The 23,827-nt window shown below is 37.2% G+C and overlaps 1 protein-coding gene across 4 annotated transcripts in view; it reads left to right on the forward strand.

The window, feature by feature from the left end:
• The window catches only part of FBXL4 (F-box and leucine rich repeat protein 4), a 68,715-nt gene that overhangs the window by 16,604 nt on the left and 28,284 nt on the right, over positions 1-23,827 (forward strand). For 3 of the 4 annotated variants that reach the window (XM_037145483.2, XM_053664837.1, XM_053664836.1), the window contains exons 4-6: positions 6,505-6,850; positions 13,002-13,246; positions 23,455-23,668. In XM_037145483.2, coding sequence (XP_037001378.2) covers positions 6,505-6,850; positions 13,002-13,246; positions 23,455-23,668 — 805 coding nt within the window. The remainder of the gene's footprint in view (positions 1-6,504; positions 6,851-13,001; positions 13,247-23,454; positions 23,669-23,827) is intronic. The other variant, XM_037145484.2, reaches the window with a different exon arrangement.

The raw sequence follows: 23,827 nt of genomic DNA on the forward strand, positions 1-23,827 counted from the left end.
TGGTATTAGGGATACAACAGTGAACAATGAACAAAATGGACAGAATTCCCTGCCCTTATGAGTTTGTTCTGGCTCCAGAGCAGTTAGTTGGCACCTGTTAAACTGTAAGACCCCAGCTGCCAGTGGGGGAGTAGTGGGGCGGGGGTCAGCTGCCACCTGACATACTGCTTCTTTGAAGTCCCAGTTCCCTCCACTCTAAGGAACACCTACCAGCCTGCCAGGAAACAAATAACAGAATTTAATTCAAGCTGGAAACTGCTGGCATAATCTTTATTTGTTCTTTTCAGAACCACCTTGATGATTCATTGTGAACAATATTATTAGTGAATCAAACGTTTTTAAACATGGGAAACCAGCATCTTTCAATATACAGATTTTTTTTCCTGAGGAAAAAAGTACTTTGTGCAGGATCCTTTCTTATATGAGAATTGATTCATTGAACTCTGTCATTCTTTGCTTCTTTCCTACAAAGTATCTACTTTCTTCTTTAAATGCTGAACAAATTGGGGACGAAATCTTTGAAACATGTCCTGTCTTTCCTCTAATTTAAAACTTAATGTGTGCATAACTGATTTCAAGTGGAAGTTGTGCTCTTGGGTTCCTAGCCAGAGGCTCTAATGCATGATTGTGACTAAAGCGACAGCTCACCTACAGTGATCTCCAATATGCTCAGTGATTTTTAGACTTATTGTACAGAAAATGCTATTGTATTTTAGGAAAGAATCTAACCAACATTTATTACTGCAGAATAAAAAAGGACCTTTTAATTTTTTACCGATTATGAAATGGATATATGTTTTATTGTTTAAAAGCTTTTTTAGGAAATACCAAAAAAAAGGAAATATACAAGGGAAAAAAAACCTTCACAATTCTTCTGTCCATATTCAGTAACTGTTAAAACTTTGGTGAATTTCTTTGGACATTCAGAAACATTGATTGTTATGCCAGTTTGTGTTGGGAACAAAACAGAGTCAGACAGACATGGCTTGTGTTCTTTGAGTGTACAGGCTGGTCTGGAAGAGGACTGTGAGATTAAAGGGGATTGTGTGTTGGTGGAGGGAAGAACCTAGTTTATGGGGCTCAGCGAAGTTTTTCCCTGAGGAAGTGGCTTGGAGACCTGAGGGTTGAGGAGGCTTTAGTTTGGATGGGAAAGGTAAAGCGAGAACAGCCCATGCAAAAATGAAATCATGAGCTGAGATCTTGGTGTTTGAAGAAGTGAAAATCCAAGAGTGTAGAAAACAAACTATTGAAGGGCTACGTACTAGCACAGGCGTGCTATTTTCGAGATCTAGAGTAGTGGTTTCCAGACTTTGGGATTTCCTGGAGCCCTTGGATCCAGTCTCCCAGAAGCAGACCTTGAGAAGACTGTTCCTTGTGAATGATTTGTTACAGAAATGCTCCTGGAGAGACCTGTATGAGAGTAAGGAAAGTGCTTTGGGGAAGCAAAGAAGTCAGGCAGGGATGCAGTTTTATGTGTGCAGTCCCAGTCTGCCTGGAGGCAGAGCTGCTAGAGAGATGGGCTCGTATACTCCTACACCTGTCTATCTTGGCTATGGGTTATGGAATGGAAATCTTTCAGGCGCACGCCACACTCTGGATGAAGAGGTAGTTCTTTGAATAAGGCTGCATGCAGGTGGAAGCCTTAGTGAAGCAAGCATATCTGAAGGATGGGCCCAAAGAACCTACCTGGAGTATAGGTAGGAAAAGTCAGCTATGATAAATCAGAGAACATAATAGTAATGATAATAAAAACTAGAGAACTGATACAGGGTTGTCAAATTATTTGCTAAATAAACACATTAAAATGGCAAACATGAAATACCAACATCATTTATCACTGTCATCTCGTATTAAACCCTCAGTTTATACTGAGAAATTAGCATGATCAGATTCTCAAAAGAACAGTTTGGCAGTTTTACATATGTATCTGTGAATACTTTTATGTATATATTAATATATTCCTTATTTTTTACATTTATCCATGGAAACCTTCATTACACACTGTTGTTTGGGAAGCTTTGGACTATACTGCTCATTTAATTGAGCACACAGTTTTATGCCCGCTTTAAGAGTTAGTAAATGAGAGTGTGTATTGGAGTGGCTCAGGAATTTGTAGAAAATGGACTGTAGTCCAGAACATTCAGAATTTAAAGGAACCTTTTTCCATTTTGTCTGGTTGCATTTCTTTTTTCGAGAAGTGAAGTAGAAAAGTTATAGATAGTTCTATAAGATCTCAAAGTCTTCTGACTTCTTGCCTAGGGTCCTATTAAGGGAAAATTAAAAAGGTAGTATATAGAGTGTCCTGGTTCTGGGGATAAGATCTTAATGGGCACTTGGGTAAGAGGCAGAAAGTGGACTAGCACAGAGTTACACATGGGAAGAGAGATAACAGAGGAGGAAGAAAATGACAAATTTAGGTCATATTAAAAAGCTAGAATAAAGTTATTTGGGGCTAAAATTTAGTGGTATGGCTCTCTTCTGGGTTTTTTTGTTTGTTTGGTGTTAAAAGCATTTTAACCATATAGTATTGATGGTTAGTATTTCTCCTTACTAACCATATAGTAAGGAGAAAAGAAAGTGGCTGTTATAGAGAGAATTTGTTGCCCAAAGGAGTTGCCTAATTAAGCAACAGTTTCACGAATTGGCCATGGTCTGGTCCCCTTGACTTGGTGGGCCGGAAAGTATGGTTTGGCCATTTAAGTCAGAATTGACCAGACCCTTTACTGGATGATTTTTGTTAAAGCAGATGCCAGTTTGTTAGTTCCAATTAGAGATCGGCTGGGAGGCAGGAAAGTGAGTAGGGACAGCCATCAGAATACTTTCCCTTTATTCTTGTTGCTTTCCTGTTCTATCCCTTTACTTTCACGCAGTGAAACAGAAGAGCGTTGCTCAGAGAACTTTCTTTGTACTGTCTACTAGACATGCTTACTAACCAGGGGAAATGTTGGTTATATGGAAGCTTTTTGCATTTATGTCTGGATTCCAACCTGAATATAGGAAACTTGCTTAGAATATTAGAAAACTTGCTTTCTTGGGTTTCCATCGATTAACATCTCTCTTCCCCTCCTATCTGCCTGCTGCTTTCAGTGAGCCCTAGACTTTCTCACTGGGGTAACAACAGGTCAGCAGTTGCACAGAGTGACTTGTTGCTTTGTTCCCAACAACTGGACACATAGTAGGCATTTAGTACAACCAGCACAAGGAGAAATAAGTGTGCAGGTGGAGGAAGTCCTATTGGTTATCATCCCAGAATTAAGTGCTCTGAATGCAGACCGAAGCAGAGCCTGAAAGGGATTCCAAGTTGAATTTTGCATGTGTGAGACTGTAGATTTAAAATACTTACCTAGAACATTAGTGTTTGGCAGATCACAGTTTGTATTTTCCAGTAGGTAAATACAATGTGTAGTATATATAGAACATTAATGTACAGACTACAAAGATCGTGGCTTCAAGCAGTTTCATCAGACACCAATACTGCCCTGAGTCTAGAGGATTTAAAAAGTAGGTGCTTTCTCATAGAAAAGTGTGTGTGTCTGTGTGTGCACATAACGCACATTTGTTACATTTGCTTGTATGTTCTTACTCGTTTTTAAGATTGTGGTATTAATTTTCCAGAATAAAAATATATTGTCATATTCTTGTTTGTTAAAATAGGTACCTTTCTCTTTCTGACTTTGAAATAATATATTCTAGTTTTATCATAGAATTTTAAACAAAAATTTACCTTAGTTTAGATGCCCTGAATCAATTTTTTAAATATTAAAAAAATAAAAATAAAGCATCATTTTAACCTTGTCTATTCTACAAGGTAGATAGAGAGGACTAATGCATTACTTTTAATTTAAGTTTTATTTTTCAGTTACAGTTTACATTCAATTATTTTGTATTAGTTTCAGGTGTATGGCATAGTGGTTCAACAGTCAGATACTTTATAAAGTTTTCCCCCAATATTTCTAATACCCACCTAGCATCATACATAGTTATTACAATATTGTTGACTGTATTATCTATGCTGTACTTTACATCCCTATGACTATTTGGATTAATACATTATTAAAATACCATATTTTTCACTAAGCAGTGCTTTTCTTTAAGCTTATATTTATGATTTTATGATATAATTTACATTATACTGCAAATCAAGCCATACATGAAGAACTCGTTCATGTATGTATTTATTGCGGAGGACCTGACAGGTGATTTCTCTATTACGTTTTCAGTGTTTCTGTTAAGCCTCATCAAAACTCATTGAAGCTGAAAAATAGGTCAGTTTAGTCCACATGTACTGTGAACCAGCGTAGGCAGTTATTTCAGTCCTGAATGGTCCTTGTTTTTGGACATGAGTTGTTCCTCCAGCATCATCTGATGTCATTTTGCAGTAGCAAGAAAAGGATGAGTAAAACCAAAGTTTGATTTTTCTCATGCATTCCACCATTTATCTCATGAGTCTTGGAACTATGCAGTCCAGAATAGGAATGCATTTTCCTGCCAACATGGTTTTAAATGTTTAATACTACTGTTCCTATGTACCTCTATGTTTAGTTCTATTTAACTGCATAGATTTACATTAGAGTGTTCAAATCATTTCCGTTGTTAAGAACTCTCCAGATGTTTGCAGTTAAGCTTTAGGAGCACTTTTTAGGTCTAGACTGGCATGCCACGATTGATTTTGTACTTCATCACAGGAAGAGGGAGATGCCCAGTCTGCTTTTCTTTCCTCTATAAACCTACCACAACCTGGTCTATTCCTTAGAATTTTCCCCCTGTCTCCCAAGGTTGGTTTTAGAGTGGGATCAATCTGTATTCCTACTTTCATGTTGTCTTCGAATACAAATATTTGCAGGCTGCTATGTTTGATTGGTTTTATTCCTAATTTTCAGTAGGGAACCAATGATACTAGCAAATGTAGGGGTGATTATAAAGGTTCTAGAAACTGCAAAAAGTTCCTACTGTTATGATTAGTGATGTGTTTACTAAAATCCCCATTGGGTTTCTGCCTTATGCTTTTATTCCTGAAGGTGGAAATTACTATACTTCCCTTCTCCACTCTTCTGAGATTGGTGCTGTATGCCCTTCTTTCTCCGATCTTGGCCTAAAGACCATCAGGACACCTGTATGTGGATGACTTCTGTAGTTTGGGCAGATTTCTCCCCTCGATTTCACATTCTTTTGTCTATTTCAGTTTTAAAAACATTTGCCATAATCAGTTTTTACTTAGATCATAATAGGTCAGTGGGCCAACACAATGAACTATATTGGAGGAGAAAATCCTCATATGATTAATAAGTGAATAAACATTTTAAGTGTTATTAGTAATCAGTGAATTATAAATTAGGTCATTTGGAGATATGACTCATTATGATGTTAGAGATTATTTTTTAAAATAAATAATTGTTTCAGTAGTCATATACTATTGGCAAAGTAGTTTGTATATATTGAGAGACTTAAAAATATTCTTAGTCTTTGACATAAAGTTTTAAAAAAAAGTTCTACCTAAAGTACCTAAATTAGAAATAGAGGAAAGGGGTTTATGGGAACATTTTGTTCTGTTTCTCTAATTTTCACTGATATATTAAGAAATAATATTAGAGAAATAGTTACTTATGACACATATGTGAAAATATTATATACATCTAATGATGCTATGTTATGAGGAATCTTAAAATTGGAAAATTGTTTTATAGGAAGATATATGAAGAGATGGAATATGAATTGGGCCCTGAAGAATAGGATAATCTGTAGGTTGGGTATTTCAGTTGGGGGAGACAACATAAACAGAGACACAAAGATGGAAATAAGTATTTTCTGGAAAGTAATATTTAATTTGACTGCAAAGCAGTAGTTCCTTTGGGAAGAATTAGAGGAAATGTTATTCACCTGTTATGTGTTAAGTATTTGTTAGGTACTGAGGGTACAAGGATGACTAAAAGATGACAATGATGGAAATTTAAAAGATGGGCATATATGAGACAATGAAAATTTTGAAAAAACAATGAGTGGATTAAAAAAATAAAAGATAACAAAATTTTGATTTTGTGGGACATCAGTAACAGATATGGAGAAGCTGGAAACGGAGATCTTCTTGAGGCAAGATGATCAGTGTCGTTTCAGTTGGTTGAAGATGTGTGTACAGCGGAGCTTTGTCCTGTGTGCTGTAGTCTTAGTGTGGGCTTGCTTTTTTTAAGAAATAAAACTGAATGTTACCTTTCATATACCTCTAACTAGCTCTACCAGTTTTTAATGTGAAATCTGCCATAAAGGACTTTCTGGGGAGTTGTAAAAGTAATTTAAGTAGTAAACATATTTAAGTATTGTAATAAGGTCAATGACATTTAGTTCTTACTTTTTTTTTTCATGTCCTGGAAACAATATTTGTGTTTGATTCTCTTTACCTTATTTAATGTCTTTATTTCACACTGTAACATATTGGGCATGGCCCATATAGCCTTAAGGTAACAGTAAAACTCATTCTAAACTGTATTATAGGGAAGTTTCTTTCTTTAGCAGATGGGAGATTCTTTGGTCAGAGAGACCTACGAAGGTGAATGCTTCCCAGGCTCGCCAGTTTAAACCTTGTATTAAGCACATAAATTTTCCCACAAATCTTATACGGCTGGAAGTAAATAGTTCTCTTCTGGATTATTACACTGAATTAGATGCAGTTGTGTTACATGGTACGAAGGACAAGCCAGTGCTTTCTCTCAAGCCTTCACTTATTGACATGAATGATCTCGAAGAAGATGACTATGAAGAAAAGGACGGTTGTGGAATGGACAATCTTAACAAAAAACTTAGCACTGCCCTCAGGGCAGGGCCAAATAATGGATATTTTGACAGACTACCTTATGAGGTAAGCCAAACATATTCAGTAGCAATATTAGATATAACACTAATTTTTAAAAGTTTAATTTGTTTTGCTAGTTATCAAACCAATAGAAGTAGTGGTAAGGTGTACATAACCTGGTATATTATGTATTTTGGTTTTGGAAAAACTAGACAAAATTACATTGAGTGGTTTCACCACTTTGGTTTTGGATTGACTTTAGTAATTTTGGATAAATATTAAGTAATATGTTTTTATGTAACTGATTAACAATAACTGAAATACATAAAACAACAAATTATATTCTACTTTAGTTCATAATTATACAAGGTAAATATGAGCAATATGTGCTTAACTTTATTATGCTAGTTAAAGATTATTCTTAAAAATAAGAGGGTGAATAACATTGCAAGAGTAATGTTTGTTCTATTTAATAGTCCACATTTTCTCCAAGTGTCATTTATTTTTCTATACCAACTCTATTCTTATTCTTTTACCTAGCCCTAACTTTTGGTCTGGGCAGGCACAGAGTGTCTTTGTCTCTATAGGGGCGTTTCTGCTGTATATTTAGCATCCCTGGCTCCCAGGTACCACATGCCAGTAGCACACCTTTTTGGGGTGGGGTGGGGTCTGGCATTTCTGTCCCCTGCTGATAACTGCTTTGTGTGGTTAAAACTAATATAATTGCCCTGGCTGTTGTGGCTCAGAGGATTGAGTGCCGGCCTGTGAAGAACTGGAAGGTCGTCAGTTGGATTCCCAGTCAGGGCATGTGCCTGGGTTGTGGGCCGGGCCCCTGCTTAGGGGCCTGCAAAAGCAGCTGATTGACTGAGTATACATCTCTCCCACATCGGTGTTTCTCTTCCTCCCTTCCTTCCTTCCTTCCTTCCTTCCTTCCTTCCTTCCTTCCTTCCTTCCTTCCTTCCTTCCTTCCTTCCTCCCTCCCTCCCTCCCTCCCTCCCTCCCTCCCTCCTCCTCTCTCTCAAAATAAGTAAATGAAATCTTCAAAAAATATATATTCAGAAATTAAAAAAATTTACAACCTCAAATTTTAACCAATTCAGAGTATATTCCTTTCAAATTGGTGGGTATTTTCATTGTAATAACACAAGTAGCTTACCTTGCATGGAACAATAAGTTAGCCTCTCCAGTGCTTATTAGTAACTATAACACTACAACATTTTACTGTTAAAATGCTATGGTACATCCTGTGAAGTAGCTAAAGTTGCCACATAAAGATGTGGCGACTTTATTAAAGGATCCAAGGGTCCAATGAAAGGATCCAGGATAATTCAGTCAATAAGCCATGAGACTAGGATCCATCCCAGACTTTCTAGGTCAAGTTTTATGTTATGGAAAGGAAGCTTCACAGACAAGACAAGCCCCTCTGGCCCTTAGTAGGAGGAGGGAGGAAAGATGAAGGAAGAGTTGAGGGGGAAGGAGGGGAGCATGAGGTAGGGGCAGTTGTTCCCCAGGGCTCCCAGGAAAGAGCACGGCATCGGGAGGAAGCCAGATCACTTCCTTGATTCTTACCCATTCCCTAAAACTACAAAATAGAGATTTAAATTAATGCAGATATATTTTAAACAGTTTATTAAGTTGTCCAGACCTGACAAAATGCTTGATGCATAGCACTTAAATGGGCAACTGAGAGGAAGTTCAAGGAGAGGGAAAAGAGTGTACAAAGGTAAGAAGTGAAACTGTGTGACCTGTTTGGGAGCTGCAGCATTTCAGTTTGCCTGGAACAGGATTTGACAGCAGAAGCTGTAAGAGATGACATTGGATGCAGGCTCAAGGCTGCCTCTGTGCAGAACACCACAGGACTCTTCGCATAGATGACAATGACTGGGACATCTTAGCCGTGACAGTGCACAGCCTATTCTGGTGCATCACAGAGGGCTCTGCGGGTTTTACCAAGGGGTTTGCATTTTATCCCTTCAGCCAGTGTCCTCAGGGTGCTGTTTCTCCAGTGCACAGCAAAATCATTTGGGAGAGTCATACATACTTCAGATGGGATAAATAATCACTTTTGTTTAAGAAATTAGAGCAGACCCAGGATTGTATCTGTAATGATTTCACACTCTCTTGTGTTCTTTTTTTGAGTGGAAAGAAAGGGGGGAATAACAGCTAGAATTCCAGGAATTATCCATAATGTGCAGGCATTTTTGCACATGCTTTGGCCCACAATTAGAATAATTGCCCTGGTGTTTGGCATCATGTAAACTTTGTCTTTTGTATGTAGGGAAACACTGAAGGTTTTATTTTATTTACTTTAAAAAGGGAAAAGCAAAAAGGTTTCTGTTATAGATTACTCTGTTAGTAAGTGAAGAATAGATCAGAAGATCTGGTGGGAGGCAGCAAAACCAGTTAGGAAGCTGCTGCAGTAATTTGAACAAGAAATGACGAAGCCCTGAGTATTGGAAGTTTTGGAAAGCAGATGAGTGGGGGAAGTACTCCAGAGATGCAGAAGGTAGAAATCAAAGGTAACTTGTGAATGTGGAGGTGAAACATCAGAGGGACTTTAAATTTCTGGTTGAAATGACTCAGTGGACAGACATGCCATTATCATAAAACAGTGGGTAAAGCTGGGAAGGGCACGTTGACTTTGAGGTGCCTGTGTTCATCAAAGCAGACTAGTCTGATTGAGGACAGTAGGCAGTTGCCGTCTGAGTTTGAAACTCAGGAGGAGGGTCTGATTTTTACATTTGAGAGAGTGTACTCAAGAGAGGAGAGGGACATGGTGGTAGATGAAATTGACCATTGAGACTGTGAAGTGTGAATAAAGGGCCAAGAATAGAATCTTGGGAATACTAACATCTAAGAATTGCACAGAGGAAAACAAGTTATAAAAGGCACTTAGGATAAATATGAGACAGTTTTAAAAGCAAAGTGGTAGGAAGCTTAAGTACAGAAAGCATAAAAAGGATGTAGTCAGCCATATTGCCTCAGAGAGTAAGTTACAGTGCCCACTGGTTTTGGCCTTTGAGAGATCTTTGATAATCTTTTATTATTACCAGTTCAGTGGAATCGTGACCATAGGATGAGACATGAGAAAACCTTACCATATTTGGTTAAGGCATCAAGGAGTGGGGAAGAAGCAGAGACAAAAAGGGCTTAATCTCTTGAGTATAAGCAGAAAAATAATTCTGATAATACAATTATGGGCTGTAACATGGGTAAGACTGTCTACCAATAATGAATAATACTGGCATGCTCACTGACACTCCACCCCTTTGTGTCGCACTCAAAAAGGCATGTCAAAATGAGGGAGTGTATGGAGTTATTGATATAGCTCTTGTGACTTAACCTTTTAAAGGGAGAAAAGACAAGTGAATGGGCAGTGGAAGATGCCACAGAGTGGGAAAGTTTTTATTTGTGATATAGGTTGGGAGAGATTTAAACATGTTTATATGCTGAAGGGAAGGAGCCAGTAGAGAGGGAAAGCTTCCAAAACATGTAAGGGGGTTAATCAGCACAATACAGTCATGTAGAAAAACCCAGCAGATAGAATCAGTAGTTCTGAAGGACATTAGCCGTGATGAAAGCAGAGTATCTCACATAAAGAGTTAAGGATGCAAAACACTGAATGATCTCACAGTAAAAGAAACTTTTTAATAAAAAGTTACCCAGATAATTTAAATATAATGTAAACTATTTCAAGGGGAAAAACACATTTAAATATGTCAAGTGTTAAATTTTTATTTTTTATTTATTGGGTAATAGAATTTTTAATTTTTGAATTCTTGCCTTTTTATTAATTTTTTTAAAAATTTAATCTTTATTGTATTTTTTCCATTACCATTTAGTCCCCTTGTTCTCCTCTCCCCAGCAGTCACCACACTGTTGTCCGTGCCCATGAGTCCTTTTTCCTTTTTGCTCAATTCCCTGCACCCCCCAGCTTACCCACCATCTGTCATCCTCCTCTCTGTGACTCTGTCTCTGTTTTGCTTGTTCAGTTCTGTTTGTTCATTAGATTCGACATATGAGTGAAATCATATGGTAGTTGTCGTTCTCTGACTGGCTTATTTCACTTAGCATAAAATAACTATGGTACCTATAAACTTACTTGGCCCAGAGAGCTATTGGTATGGGAAAAATCATGAATAAAAAAACAGAACAGAAGAGAGTCCAGAAACAAAGCAACAGGAAAGAAGGGAACATCGTCAAAGGGTTAGATTTCTGTAGTTCTTTAAAAAGGAGCTGATACATAAAACAATACAACAACAAACAGTGCCAAACTGTTTTTTTCCTTTTTTGGCTTTTCAGATTGACAGAAGTTAAAGTATTGTTACCACTGCTGTTTAGGATATGTGAATGATTACTTTTATACACTATCTGTGGTAAATTGATGCAAACATTCTGAAGGACAGTTTTGTGCTTACATCAAACTTTAAAATGCATGAAATTTACCCTAACATAGATTTGTAAAGTTTGCCAAGATACACATATACACAGTGATATTGAAGTAATATTTGCAGTGAGGAAAAAAACCCAGGAAATATATTAAAGAGAAATGAGTTAAATTAGTATGTCACATATAGAAAATGGAATGGGGCAGATTTGTATGTGCAGTTACAAAAATATCTACAGGATGTATCATTCAATGAGAAAAGTGAGGTGCAGCACAGTATATATGGTATCATTCATTTAGTGCAAATCCAAGAGTAGATTTCATACATATTTACCTCCAGTGGGGAGAGGAATTGTTAGAAACTTTTTATTTTCTACCTTTCTCAGTGTTTGGGTTTTCTACTGTTTTACCTGAACTTTCTTGTGTTGTTTTGTGTAATATTTTACATGTGAACAGTTTATATGTTATCTGATGAGATTTTAGACTAATTTTTAGTTTTGTTGTATTTCCCTATGTTTATAACACACACACCCTTAATCTTACTTTTAAAAACCCAGTTCAAATGTTAAAAATAAATAGCAAAAACATTCTAAGTTCTACCATACTCAATAAATAATTTGTCAGCTATGCTAAGGTTTTGTATATACTCTTTAAACTTATTTTAAATATCATGTTATCACCTTTATTTTGTAATATTTTGGTCTAAAACAGTGAATTTTTTATCTGAAGTTAATTCTAGGCCTACATAGTCAAAGAAATTGAAAAAGAACATTTATGTTAAAGGGCATATTTGCCAAAAGGAAAGTGTAGCTAGATAAATAATGCTGCATTAAGAAAAAAAACTCAATCCTTTTTCTCATCTAACGACTTTTACCATTTAACAAATCTTTTTCCTCTCTTTATGTTGCTTGGTTCAGACGGGTTACTTAGCAGTAGTTCTTTGAATATTAGTGCACAACCCCCCCCCCCCAACCCTGTTCACCCTTAAGAAAAAAACAAATTTTGAGCTAGCTCGAGGAAACTGTTTTAATTAGAGATAAAAGTATTTTTGATTTTTTCTCTCTCTCTTTCTGTTTCTTTTTGGGGGTTGGGGTGGGGTGGGATATCTGTCTGCTATTCCATCATTGCTGCCAGCTTCCTGAAGCTGGCTCCTGTTTTCTTTTTGGGGTAGCACCCTGGCTGGTTTCCCTTCCTTCCTCCCTGTCTCCAGGAGGACCCCCTGCAATAATCTTTTTAAAACACAGATCTGACCATGTCACTCTGAAGCTTTAATCCCTTCAAGGCTTCTCATTGCTTTCAGAATAAGTCCCAGCTGTTCTCTGAGGCTTTCTCTAACCTGTCTTTCCTTTCACCTAGTTTGCCTCCCACCCTTTAAAGCTAAGCTGTCCTGGTACAAGTCCTCTTTCATGCTGCTGTTAGGCCCATGTCTTGTGTTAGGTTCTAGTGGCAGTTTGTGCTTCTCTCTATCAGAACTATTAAAACATGTCATTGTACTCACCATCCCCCCTGGACTCTGAAAACTTTGAAAGTGGGAACTCTTTTCCATCACCAGTGTTTGATCGATAGTAAGTATTGAATCTGTGAAAAATTATATTATTTAACTGATTACTAAAATATATGTGCACTATAAAAAATTTAGTCAAGGTGAGCTGAGTGTACTTTGAGCAATTTTGAAATGTAATAGAGACTTAAGTAGGTATGGTTTCTTCTGCTTTGGATAATTTGGTTGAATATTGATTTTTTTCTTAGTATGTGAAAAGGGTGTTATAAAATATCTGATACTGTTCTGTTTTTCAATCTTGGTGATCTTGGCTTCTCTGTTTTATGTAGCTCATTCAACTGATTCTGAATCATCTTACACTACCAGATCTGTGTAGATTAGCACAGACTTGCAAACTGCTGAACCAGCATTGCTATGATCCTCTCCAGTACATCCATCTCAATCTGCAACCTTACTGGGCAAAACTAAACGACACCTCACTGGAGTTTCTGCAGACTCGCTGCACTCTCGTCCAGTGGCTTAATTTATCTTGGACTGGCAACAGGGGCTTCATCTCCGTTGCAGGATTTAGCAGGTTAGTACCAAGCTTATTGAGGTTATTTCACTAGCAGGCTGTACTTATTTTGTAGTAGTTTCCATCGTAAAGTTTGAAATCATATACCATGTACTTTACAGAAATAAAGAAGAAATACATTTTGTGCATCACCCTGTTCAGAATGCTTTGACTTATAAAAGTGAATAAGTTTCACCATCCTCTTGAGTTAATCTTCATGATAATATGAAGGAAAACTATATGGCCTTTAACCTCCTACTTTTAAAATCCCAAGTAACTTTCACCAGAGTTCCTTTTTTTCTCTCATATTTTCAGCATAGATGATTAACACATTTAAAAAACTATTTTCAAATCAATATCTACCTCTCTAATGTGATTTGCCAGAAATGTAAAACAATTTATTATAGAGCATTTTTAATTAAATCTTAATTACATATGCAATACATCACCCAAATTTAGAAGCACATTTAAACTAATTATGTTGAAAATGCAATTGCATGCTAAATAGGCGACCACACTTGCAGACCTGCCCAGGTGTTTCTGCTCCTTTCTATTTAAGCATTTAGTTTCCTTACTGTTAAATGTCACCTGTTAAACATGGGAAGCTGGCACCAGTGCATATTCATATAGTGATGCCATAGTAATTTTTTTTATGATACAGACTCTTAACCTGGATGATGGTTATCTCAATGTATGTTACAATTTACCCCTATCATTTCATTAATTTAAATAATGAAAGAGTAGAAACTTTGGGAATATTACCTATTGTTTTTGGTCAATGAATAATCTTCTATTGTGTTTTTAGAAGTTAAAAATGAACTTCAGCTCTCTGTACACACATCCCTAGTGGCTACATACTTGAATGGTGGTTTATGAATTAGAAATTTGTGTATTGAGCCTTGTTTCCCCTCAACTTATATTATAAAAAATAAACATGCCATTCCAGAAAATAAAACAAATATCTGATAGCACTAGATTCAGATGAAATAATAGTGTTTGAAATAGTAAAAATGTGTTCAAAATGCTAATATTGATAGTTTATGCAATAAAGTAAGAAACACACACAAGCAGGCAATAGCTTATGGCACATGTTGAAACCATGGATGCACTGACTGTCTTTTTTTCTGCCAGAGATGGAGCAAGGGGAAGGGATTCTTCAATAGAACATTACAGTATTGTCAGTCACAGTCTCAAGATGTTATAATATGCTATGTACACAAAATTCCTTTTCATTATGTAAATTTGCTTAAGAGAGGATATCTATAATAGAAGTATGACATTTCTTTTAGCAGTGTGATTTTGGTGAGTTTTTAGAAATTGCTGGACATACAACAACCATCTAGTGGAGCGGGGTTTAGGTCTTTCTACTTCCCCTTGCCCAAACACATACTTATTTGCAGATGTTCCTCTACGCTAAGGGGATCAAGAAGAACTGAAGCTAATGACGACTGTGGGTATTGAGAGTATACACTATGGATTATAAACCAAGTCAAACTGAGAGCAAATAGAACAGTTGATGTCAGTAAGCATTATTTTACAGTATAAGGACCTTTCCTGTATTTTAATTACCCTCATAGCTCTGTCCCACCATTAGGATTTATTGTTTGTTTTCAACCCTTTATGTGTAAAGGCATATTAATGAGTACTGTTTACCATGTAAAGAGATGTATAACATAGTTTTTGCCTTCAGGCTATGGGAAAGATAAAGATAAACATAAATATATCTTTCCTACATTTTTGAAAATAAAATAACAGGCAATTAATGAATATAGACACTAAAGGAAGCATTGGTAGTGAATGACTGAAGTCCAGCTTCTTTCACAGTATATTACCTGTAATACTCATATAATGAGTATAATGTAATGTAACATTAAATCAGTGTTTTAAAACTGTGCAACTCTCATTCTGGGGCATGAGCAGAAACATAAGGTGTAAGAAGAAAACTTAGCAATGCAATATTTTAAATTCTAGACTCATAATGAATAAAGATCTCTTACAAGGTTAAAGCTCCGATCTACTTTCTCACCAGCAAGTTCTGTTTCATTTTCATTCAGCCATGTAAGTTGCTGTGGGATTGTTTGAATAATCACAGAAGTACACGTACATAAATTTAAGTTTTTCATATTTTACTGTAGTTTTCAGCCAGTAAAACCATAAATCTTGATAGCATTCCTTTAAGCATAGCCATTGTTCCCATTAAAAAAAGGAAAAGTTTAAATAACAGGGAATGAACCTTTTCTGGGGTGGGAGATACTGGAGTTTTGCCTTCTGATTGCTGTTGGCCCCCTGACATGACTGCTGAATTGACAGTCATTATGGCTCGTAGGCAGCTTTCCCAGAATAAACAATAAATATTCATGGCTTGATTATTAATGAATAATCTATGAATAAGTATGGTCTATTTGTGCTCATTACTGTGAAGAAGACTTATTTATAATACTTTAAAGAAAAAAGTACACTTTTAAACTGGAGACCGATGATGATGAGCTACTTTTTGAGCAAGTCTCTGGGAAAAGTTTGATGCAGTTTAATTTTGTTGTATAAAAACTATTTTCACAAGTTGGAACTGTTTAAGTGGATTTTAAAGAATTTTTTTAGGAATTTATATTATTCAAAATAGCGAAGAAATATGTTAAATTGGAATAACAAGAATTTAAAATTTTTAATCAGTTACTAAAATCCTCTTCTATCTGCAGATTTGTGATTTGCAACTTTAAATACTGCTCATGCATATTATTACTCATTAAAATCACATCTATTATAATTCTGCTTTTCTTTTGTAAAACAGTTCCCTAAAGTCTTGGCTATTGCTTTTTTAAATATATTTCATTGATTATGCTATTACAGTTGCCCATTTTTTTCTCCCCTTTATTCCTTTCCTCCTTGCACCTCCACTCCCACCAGCATTCCTTCCCCTTAGTTCATGTCCATAGGTCATACATGTAAGTTCTTAGAATCCTCCATTTCCTATACTGTTCTTAACCTCCCCATGTCTATTTTGTACCCACCATTTATACTGCTTATTCCCTGTATCTTTTTCCTCATTCTCGCCCCTCCCCCTGCCCACTGATAAAACTCTCCATGTGATCTCCATTTCTGTGATTCTATTCCCGTTCTACTTGTTTGCTTAGTTTGTTTTTAGGTTCAGTTGTTTATAGTTGTGAGTTTGTTGTCATTTTACTGTTCATATTTTTGATCAACTTCTTTTTCTTAGGTAAGTTCCTTTAACATTTCATATAATAAGGGCTTGGTAATGATGAACTCTTTTAATTTGGCTTTATCTGGGAAGCATTTTATCTGCCCTTCCATTCTAAATGATAGCTTAGCTGGATAGAGTAATCTTAGATAGATGTAGGTCCTTACTCTTCATGACTTTGAGTACTTCTTTCCAGCCCCTTCTGGCCTGCAAGGTTTCTTTTGAGAAATCAGCTGATAGGCTTATGGGAACTCCTTTGTAGTAACTGTCTACTTTTCTCTCATTATCTTTAATCTTGGGTAATGTAATTGTGATGTGCCTTGGTGTGTGCTTCCTTGAGTCCAACATCTTTGGGACAAGAAGCCTCCTGGACTTCCTGGAAGCCTATTTCCTTCTCCAGATTGGGGAAGTTCTCCTTCATTATGATTTCAAGTAAGTTTTCAATTTCTTATTCTTCCTCTTTTCCTTCTGGTACCCCCATGGTTCAGATGTTGGAACATTTAAAGTTATCCCGGAGGTTCCAAAGCCTCTCCTCATTTTTTGAATTCTTGTTTCTTCATTCTGTCCTGGCTGAATGTTTGTTTCTTCCTTCTGCTCCAAATTGTTGATTTGAGGAGGTTTTCTTCCCCTCACTGTTGGTTCCCTGTATATTTTACTAGATTTCGCTTTTCATAGCCTTTACTTCTTCCTCTATTTTTCGACCATGCTCAACCATTTCTGTGAACATCCTGATTACCAGTGTTTTGAACTCTGCATCTGATAGGTTGGCTATCTCTTCATCACTTAGTTCTGTTTTTGGAGCTTTGATCTGTTCTTTAATTTTGACCATATTTTTTTGTCTTTGCATGCCTATTGCATTCTAAGAGGTGGAGCCTTGGGTATTCACTCAGGTGGGGTGACCCACATAGCTTCCTTGTGGTGCTATATGTGGGGGAGGGGACCGAGAGGGAACAAGTCTGCTTGCTTAGCTCTCTGCCAGCTTTCAGTGACTTCCCCCACTACCCACAAGCAAATTGGGCCCTTCTGGTGCTGATTCCCAGGTGGGTGGTTTTGTGTATGTTCTAGGACCCTGTGGGTCTCTCCAACAACCTCTCCTGTAAAGCTGGGAGTTTCTCCTGCTGCCACAACCCCCACAGGTTTTTATAGCCAGAGGTTTTGAGGCTTTATTTCCCCTCTCTGGATCCCTGGTTGGGTGGTTTGTATCGCTTCCTACTTGTTCCTCCTGATTTATCCACATGTGACTGTAGTACCGCCAGTACCACCTCTCCCTAGCGGTCCTCTAGCCACACTGCCTGGCCATGCGTCCTCTCCACCCCAGCTGCCTGTCTCCACCCCTCCTACCAGTCTGAATGAGTGTTTCTTCTTTAACTCCTTGGTTGTCAGACTTCTATATAATTTGATTTTCTGACATTTCTTGTTATTTTTTTGTTTTTAAATCTGTTTTCCTTCTTTTGGTTGTGTGAGGAGGCAAAGTTTAACTACCTATGCCACCATTTTGGCCGGAAGTTTGGCTATTCCTTAATCATATCATTCTGATGTTCAGAGAGCCTTACTATTTTTTCTAGTAGTAGTAGCCTTACTACTATTTTTCTTGAGGTAGTTACCCAAATTAAATACCTGATCTCCACCTTAATTATGTAGGGTTTTTCTTACCCCTAAATCCTCCACATCTTTCCTTCAGAAAACATTGTTGGATGCTTTCTAGATTCCAGAGCTTTATTAGATATTTTGACACAGAGGTATAGTTTTATGGGATAAAGAGCTTACTGCCTATTCATAAATTAGTGTATTCAATTGTTTGCCTGTACTTCATATACTTGTCTCTTTTAGAATGTCAATACCTAGAGATTAGAGACAATTTATAGACTTCCTTCTACAGTTGTTGGATAGCACCATATAGAGTTAAGGAGGAAGTTTTGTTTTTAATGGCTTTATTTTAGAACAGATGTAATAAATAATGTTCCAAGTTATTTGGGATTAAAAATTATCTTAAATATACTGTTTTATAAAATTCAGGCTCAGCTAACAAAGCATAAGATTAGGAATTAGAGCGATAGATATTTATTTATATCTAATTTCCCCCTTACCTTCAGGCATCAGACAGATTGTGAGAATTACTGCATTCTATTTTGTCATGAGTAAACTCAGATTAAATCATTCATTCATGTAATGTTAATTATTTAAGGATGCAAGTTACCATTTAGTAAATTACTTCCTATGTACTTGTATTATTCTAGACAAATTAATTCACCTCATAAGGATAAGCAATTTATTTTTCTCTCCAGAGACTTCTTTTCTCATAGCAGGAGACCTAGTTTGGGATTGTTTGTCTGAACTTAGGTCTTCTCATAATGCCTTCAATATCAAGAAATACTTTATGAGAATTCATAACATGGAATGAATAGGCTGTAGGAAATAAAGAAGACCAGTAACACAATTGAGATGAATAAATACATAATCAAGGCAAAAGCATTATGTAATTATGCATTTAAATAGAAGTGACATGAGCAGCATTAAGGAAGGGAAAAAGAGTTGTATTCAGCTCATTGGGTCTGCTGGTACTTCAGCCTTCTTGGGTGGACATAGTATGAAAAAGAAGGTGATGTGGGTCTCGTAAGTTTAGGGAGAGAGAATATAGGGATATTGACCAAATAATCTGCTCAGCGGCAGTTTAGGCATGATCGGTATCTTTATTGTGCTTTCAAATGCTGTCATTCATTGTATCAGTTTGGGAAATTTTCTAGACTATTAATAGTTGGCTTGTTGGTGATTGGCTTGATGTCACTCTGTAAATTCTTTAGAGGGGAAAAGTTCAGTAATGTGAGGAGAAAAGGAATGTTAAAGTATCCCAAGTCCAATCTGAAAAAGAATTGTAGATCAAAGTGCTTTGTCAAATCATGAAGACCTTTAAAAGATGCTTAAGCATTTTAATTTTAAGAGAGCTAATGTACTCACTTAACTTTTGTGATCTGAAGTTAATTTCAGAAGTATCAAATAAAAACAGGGTATCTTTAATTTTCTGAAACTTTATGTCCAGTTATTTCTAGATTGCTAGTTTATAAAAATGAAGAACTATCCATAACTACTATGTATACTCAAAGTAAGGTAAAATGTTAATTTTGTCATTGCTTTTGAGAACAGTTTGACTGTGTTAAGGCAAAATACCCTGAGTCTATTGAACTTTGTTTTAGAATAGAGGGAACTTAAATTCTTTTGTTTTTCTTAAAGATTTTATTTAATTTTAGAGAGAGGGGAAGGGAAGGAGAAAGCATGGGAGAGAAACATCAATGTGTGGTTGCCTCTCATGTGCCCCCAACAGGGGACCAGGCACACAGCCCAAGGCATGTACCTTGACTGGGAATCGAAATGGCAACCCCTTGGTTCACAGATTGGCACTCAGTCCCCTGAGCCATACCAGCCAGGACTAAATTCTTCAAGTGAATTTTCGTAATTGGAATATTCATTCAACAAGCTCTCACCAGATGTTTTTTTGCATGCCTCATATCATGCTATGTACTGGGTGTACAAAGAATCTGTTGCAAATGCCAAAGGATTTAGGCAGCTTATAAAACTCAATATAAACAAATTAGTAAGGAAATTATAGTTAAGAGAGGACTAGATTATTGAGGAATAGATGAGCCAGAGTTTAATTCAGTGTTTAGAAGTTGTATCCCACCTTAGTATATGAGGTCTGTCTGGAAGTAGTCCAGCCATTATTAATAAAATGAGAACAGTTTGTGAGACATTGATGTAACCTGGCAGCCAAGGAAAGTGGACTGGAACATGCATGGATGAGCATTGATAACTTCACTGTTAGTCAGTGGGGGTGGTAGACAGCACTGAGTGAGCATGTGTACTGTGTGGGCATTGCATTCAAAATGACTGAGTTGAGCAACAGATCTGCATCAAATTTTGTATTAAGCTTGAACATTCCTCTGAGAAAACTACTGAGATGATTCAGAAGGCCATAGCTATGGGCAACTGGTGATTGGCAGCTTCATCATGACAACTTACCTGCTTATGCATCATGTCTTGTGTGTAGTTTTTTGGTGAAACTTCAAATCACCAAGTGACTCAGACCCCCTAGAGCCCAGATTTGGCATCCTGTGACTTCTGGCTTTTTTCCCCAAAACTAAAATCACCTTTGAGAGGGAAGAGATTTTAGACCGTCCATGAGAATCAGGAAAATACATTGAGGCAGCTGATGACAACTGGGAGAACTGTGTGAGGTCCCACGGTGCCTACTTTGAGGGGGACTGAGGTGTCATTGTCTTACCTACAATGTTTCTTATATCTTTTTTCAATAAATGTCTCTGTTTTTCATATTACATGGCTGGATGCCTTCTGGACAGACCTCATACGTTGTCCACCTTTGAAATAGATCTGGAATCTCAGTAGTGAAAACCACATTCAGTGCTACCACATGGATTTAGCAGTTAAATCCAGTTAAATTTAAGCAAGGGGTCTGAAATGTCACAGGAAGTCAAGTAATCCAAAGACTGAAAATAAAGACCATTAAATTTCCCTTTTAAAGGAAAGGCTGAATTTAGGAAGAGCAGACACATTTTGCAATAGATTAAGAATATATGGGTGTTCAAGTGTAAATCAGATGTGTGTGCTACAGAGTTATTTGTCTATTTAAAATAAGTTTGTAGCATCTGTACTTTTTGTTTGAATGTGAGTTGGCCAAGACTTAACTTTTATTTTAGTGTTTCTGGTGTGCTTTGATCTTTTGAAACTGCTTTCACATATTGTTTGATGTTCAAAACAATGAGGTAGTGTGTTGAGCACTGTTACATAATTCTAGTCTGCCTTTTACAACCAAGGAAATGCAGAGGCTTAAGTAAGTGCCTTTTCCAAGGTTATATGCTAGAAAGTAGTGGAACAGGGCAAGAAAGCCAACTTTGGACTTACAAAGCCAGTGTTACGTCTTTATTTGCTTAAGTGATTGGTTCAGTTAATTTTATTTTGTATGTGTATTTGTGTTATAGAATGAACCCATTGGGGGAACCCAGATACTGTTACCGAAACAAACCCCCTCCCCCGGAGTCTTTTGGTTTTAGGTTTGTGTCCTTTGGGTAACAGAGCTCTCCCAGATGGGTCCATTCTGTAACAGTTTTTTGGCGCCCCACATTGCGGGTACTGTTACTGATATGGACTGTTGGGAAAGAGCCCAGATACTGTTATTGAAACAACCCCCTCCCCTGGGGTCTCTCTGTCATTTGGTTCTTTGCTTGCTACCGTGTGTTAGGAATTGTGGTTCTCAGTGCTGGAGTTTGGTAAAAAGGATAGAAACTATTTATTCAAAAGTTATACAGGTTTTGAGTAATGGCAGAATGTCCCTGTTAAAATCCCAAAGTTCCTTTAAAATGCTCACAAACACACACAGTCCTGCCTTATCTCCTTGCCCAACCAGCCCAGTCAGGGGTACTGTATCTCAAAAGAAATAGAAGTCCGTAGCTTGGCTAGACTTCCCGTTCCTCCCAGTAATCCATGCTCAGCTGGGTTGGTCTCCTGCAGTCCCCAGAACCATCAGCTGTGTCACCACCATGATCTCCAGTTTTAATCTAAAACCATATGGCACTTCCTCATGGCCCACCAGCTAGAGTCACCCCTTTTTTTCATGCTTGGTCTTCCATTGCCCTCCATTGTTGCCTGCATTGTGTCCGTCCCTAGTCCTGCGTTGTCTCTCCTGTCCTTTGTGGTGGCCTGCATTTACTTTAAATCCCAGCCTAGAACTTCCTCTGTAACCCCATTTCCTGCTCCTCCCTCAGTCGGCTGCACCTGCCAGCACTCCCGTATTTTCAGCCTTTCTGGGCTGCCATATGGGAGTGGCCCCTGGCATGGAACAACTGTCTTCAAGCTCTCATGCAGGTGCTGTAGGCTACCAGTTACATCATGGGTCAAAGTTAGCATCCCTTTCTGTCTCCACTCAGGCTGGGAGCTATCTTGTTGATGATATACAAAATAACGCCCAATGGCCTTGCTCTGAGTCTCCCTTCCCCCAGTCGCCTAGGCCTATGGGTAATGTCCTATATTCCGGGACACCCCAAGTTCTGGACCTCATTACAGATCCCCTCTTTAGGGGGCCCTGGGGCCTCCCACCCTATACTCCATTATATTTGTAAGCTAATTAAATCATTTAGGAAAAAGACATGCCATAAACTAAAAGTGTGTTACTGATGTGACCCTGAGGTGGTCAAGAGAATGTCAAAAGACCTGGACAGGGATGGTTGGTACACTTGTTTAAGGTCCAGTTTGCTCAGTTGATAGTTTCATAGATTCAAATACTCCTAGACTCACATTTACTTTTATATTATTTTCAGATGATGATTTTGGACAGAACTGTTTTCCCCCATCTTTAATGTAACTAGGTTATTGTTGTTTTTATTCTGAAAAGGAATTTTATGTCCTCCACATTGAATTATTTCTCTGTATTTTATGTAATGCAATATCTTGTAGTAATTTCAGCATCAGTCTAACTGCTTAATAGTAACAGTTGTACAAGGAACATATCACAACAGTACAGTTAAGCCAACCCAGAAAACACTGAGTTGAGATGAGGCTAGTTTGATTTGCTTTGAGGTCATTTAATTAGAGCTGTCTCTTTATATACCACGTGCAAAGTAAATGAACCTGTATTGAATAGGTACTGATTAGGCGTGTAATGTCTTCCCAGAGTTTAGAGTTTTGTTTTTGGAGTTTTGTTTTTGGCTCTACGAACTTAGATGGGAATTTCATGTACATTGGAGACACATAGGCTCTGCTTTCTTAATTTTCCACTTATCTGACCTTTTTTGTGATGTGAGTTCATTTTATCTTTTTGAGTTGATTTCTTTTAGCTTAACTGTGCCTATTTTCAGCATGTAGTGAGTATTTAAGTGAAGCAAGTTTGACATTTTCCCTAATAGAAATCCATTCTTCTGAAGCTGTCTGCTTAGAGTTGATATAATTCCAAAAGTACTTGCAAAAAAAATACTTCTAGTTCTACAAAATCCACAGGAAAAACCTAACTTGATTGTTATTTTTCCAGGTTTCTGAAGGGTTGTGGATCCGAACTGGTGCGCCTTGAGTTATCTTGCAGCCACTTTCTAAATGAAACTTGCTTGGAGATTATTTCAGAGACATGTCCAAATCTACAGGAATTAAATCTGTCATCCTGTGATAAACTGCCACCTCAAGCTTTCAACCACATTGCCAAGTTATGTGGCCTTAAACGGCTTGTTCTCTATCGAACGAAAGTAGAGGTAGGAATAACTCATTTACGTATTTGCTGGGTAGGAATACCTTTTTTACATATTTACATATATACATATAGTCAGCTGAATATTTAGTTGCTTATAATAATGTGATTTCTGGTTTTTAAATAGATTAAGTTTGTGGTGCCCCCTGGCTATTCAAAAATC

This window comes from Artibeus jamaicensis, unplaced genomic scaffold (assembly GCF_021234435.1).
Source record: "Artibeus jamaicensis isolate MK-2021 breed Jamaican fruit bat unplaced genomic scaffold, CSHL_Jam_final contig_387, whole genome shotgun sequence".
Classification (NCBI taxonomy): Eukaryota; Metazoa; Chordata; class Mammalia; order Chiroptera; family Phyllostomidae; genus Artibeus; species Artibeus jamaicensis.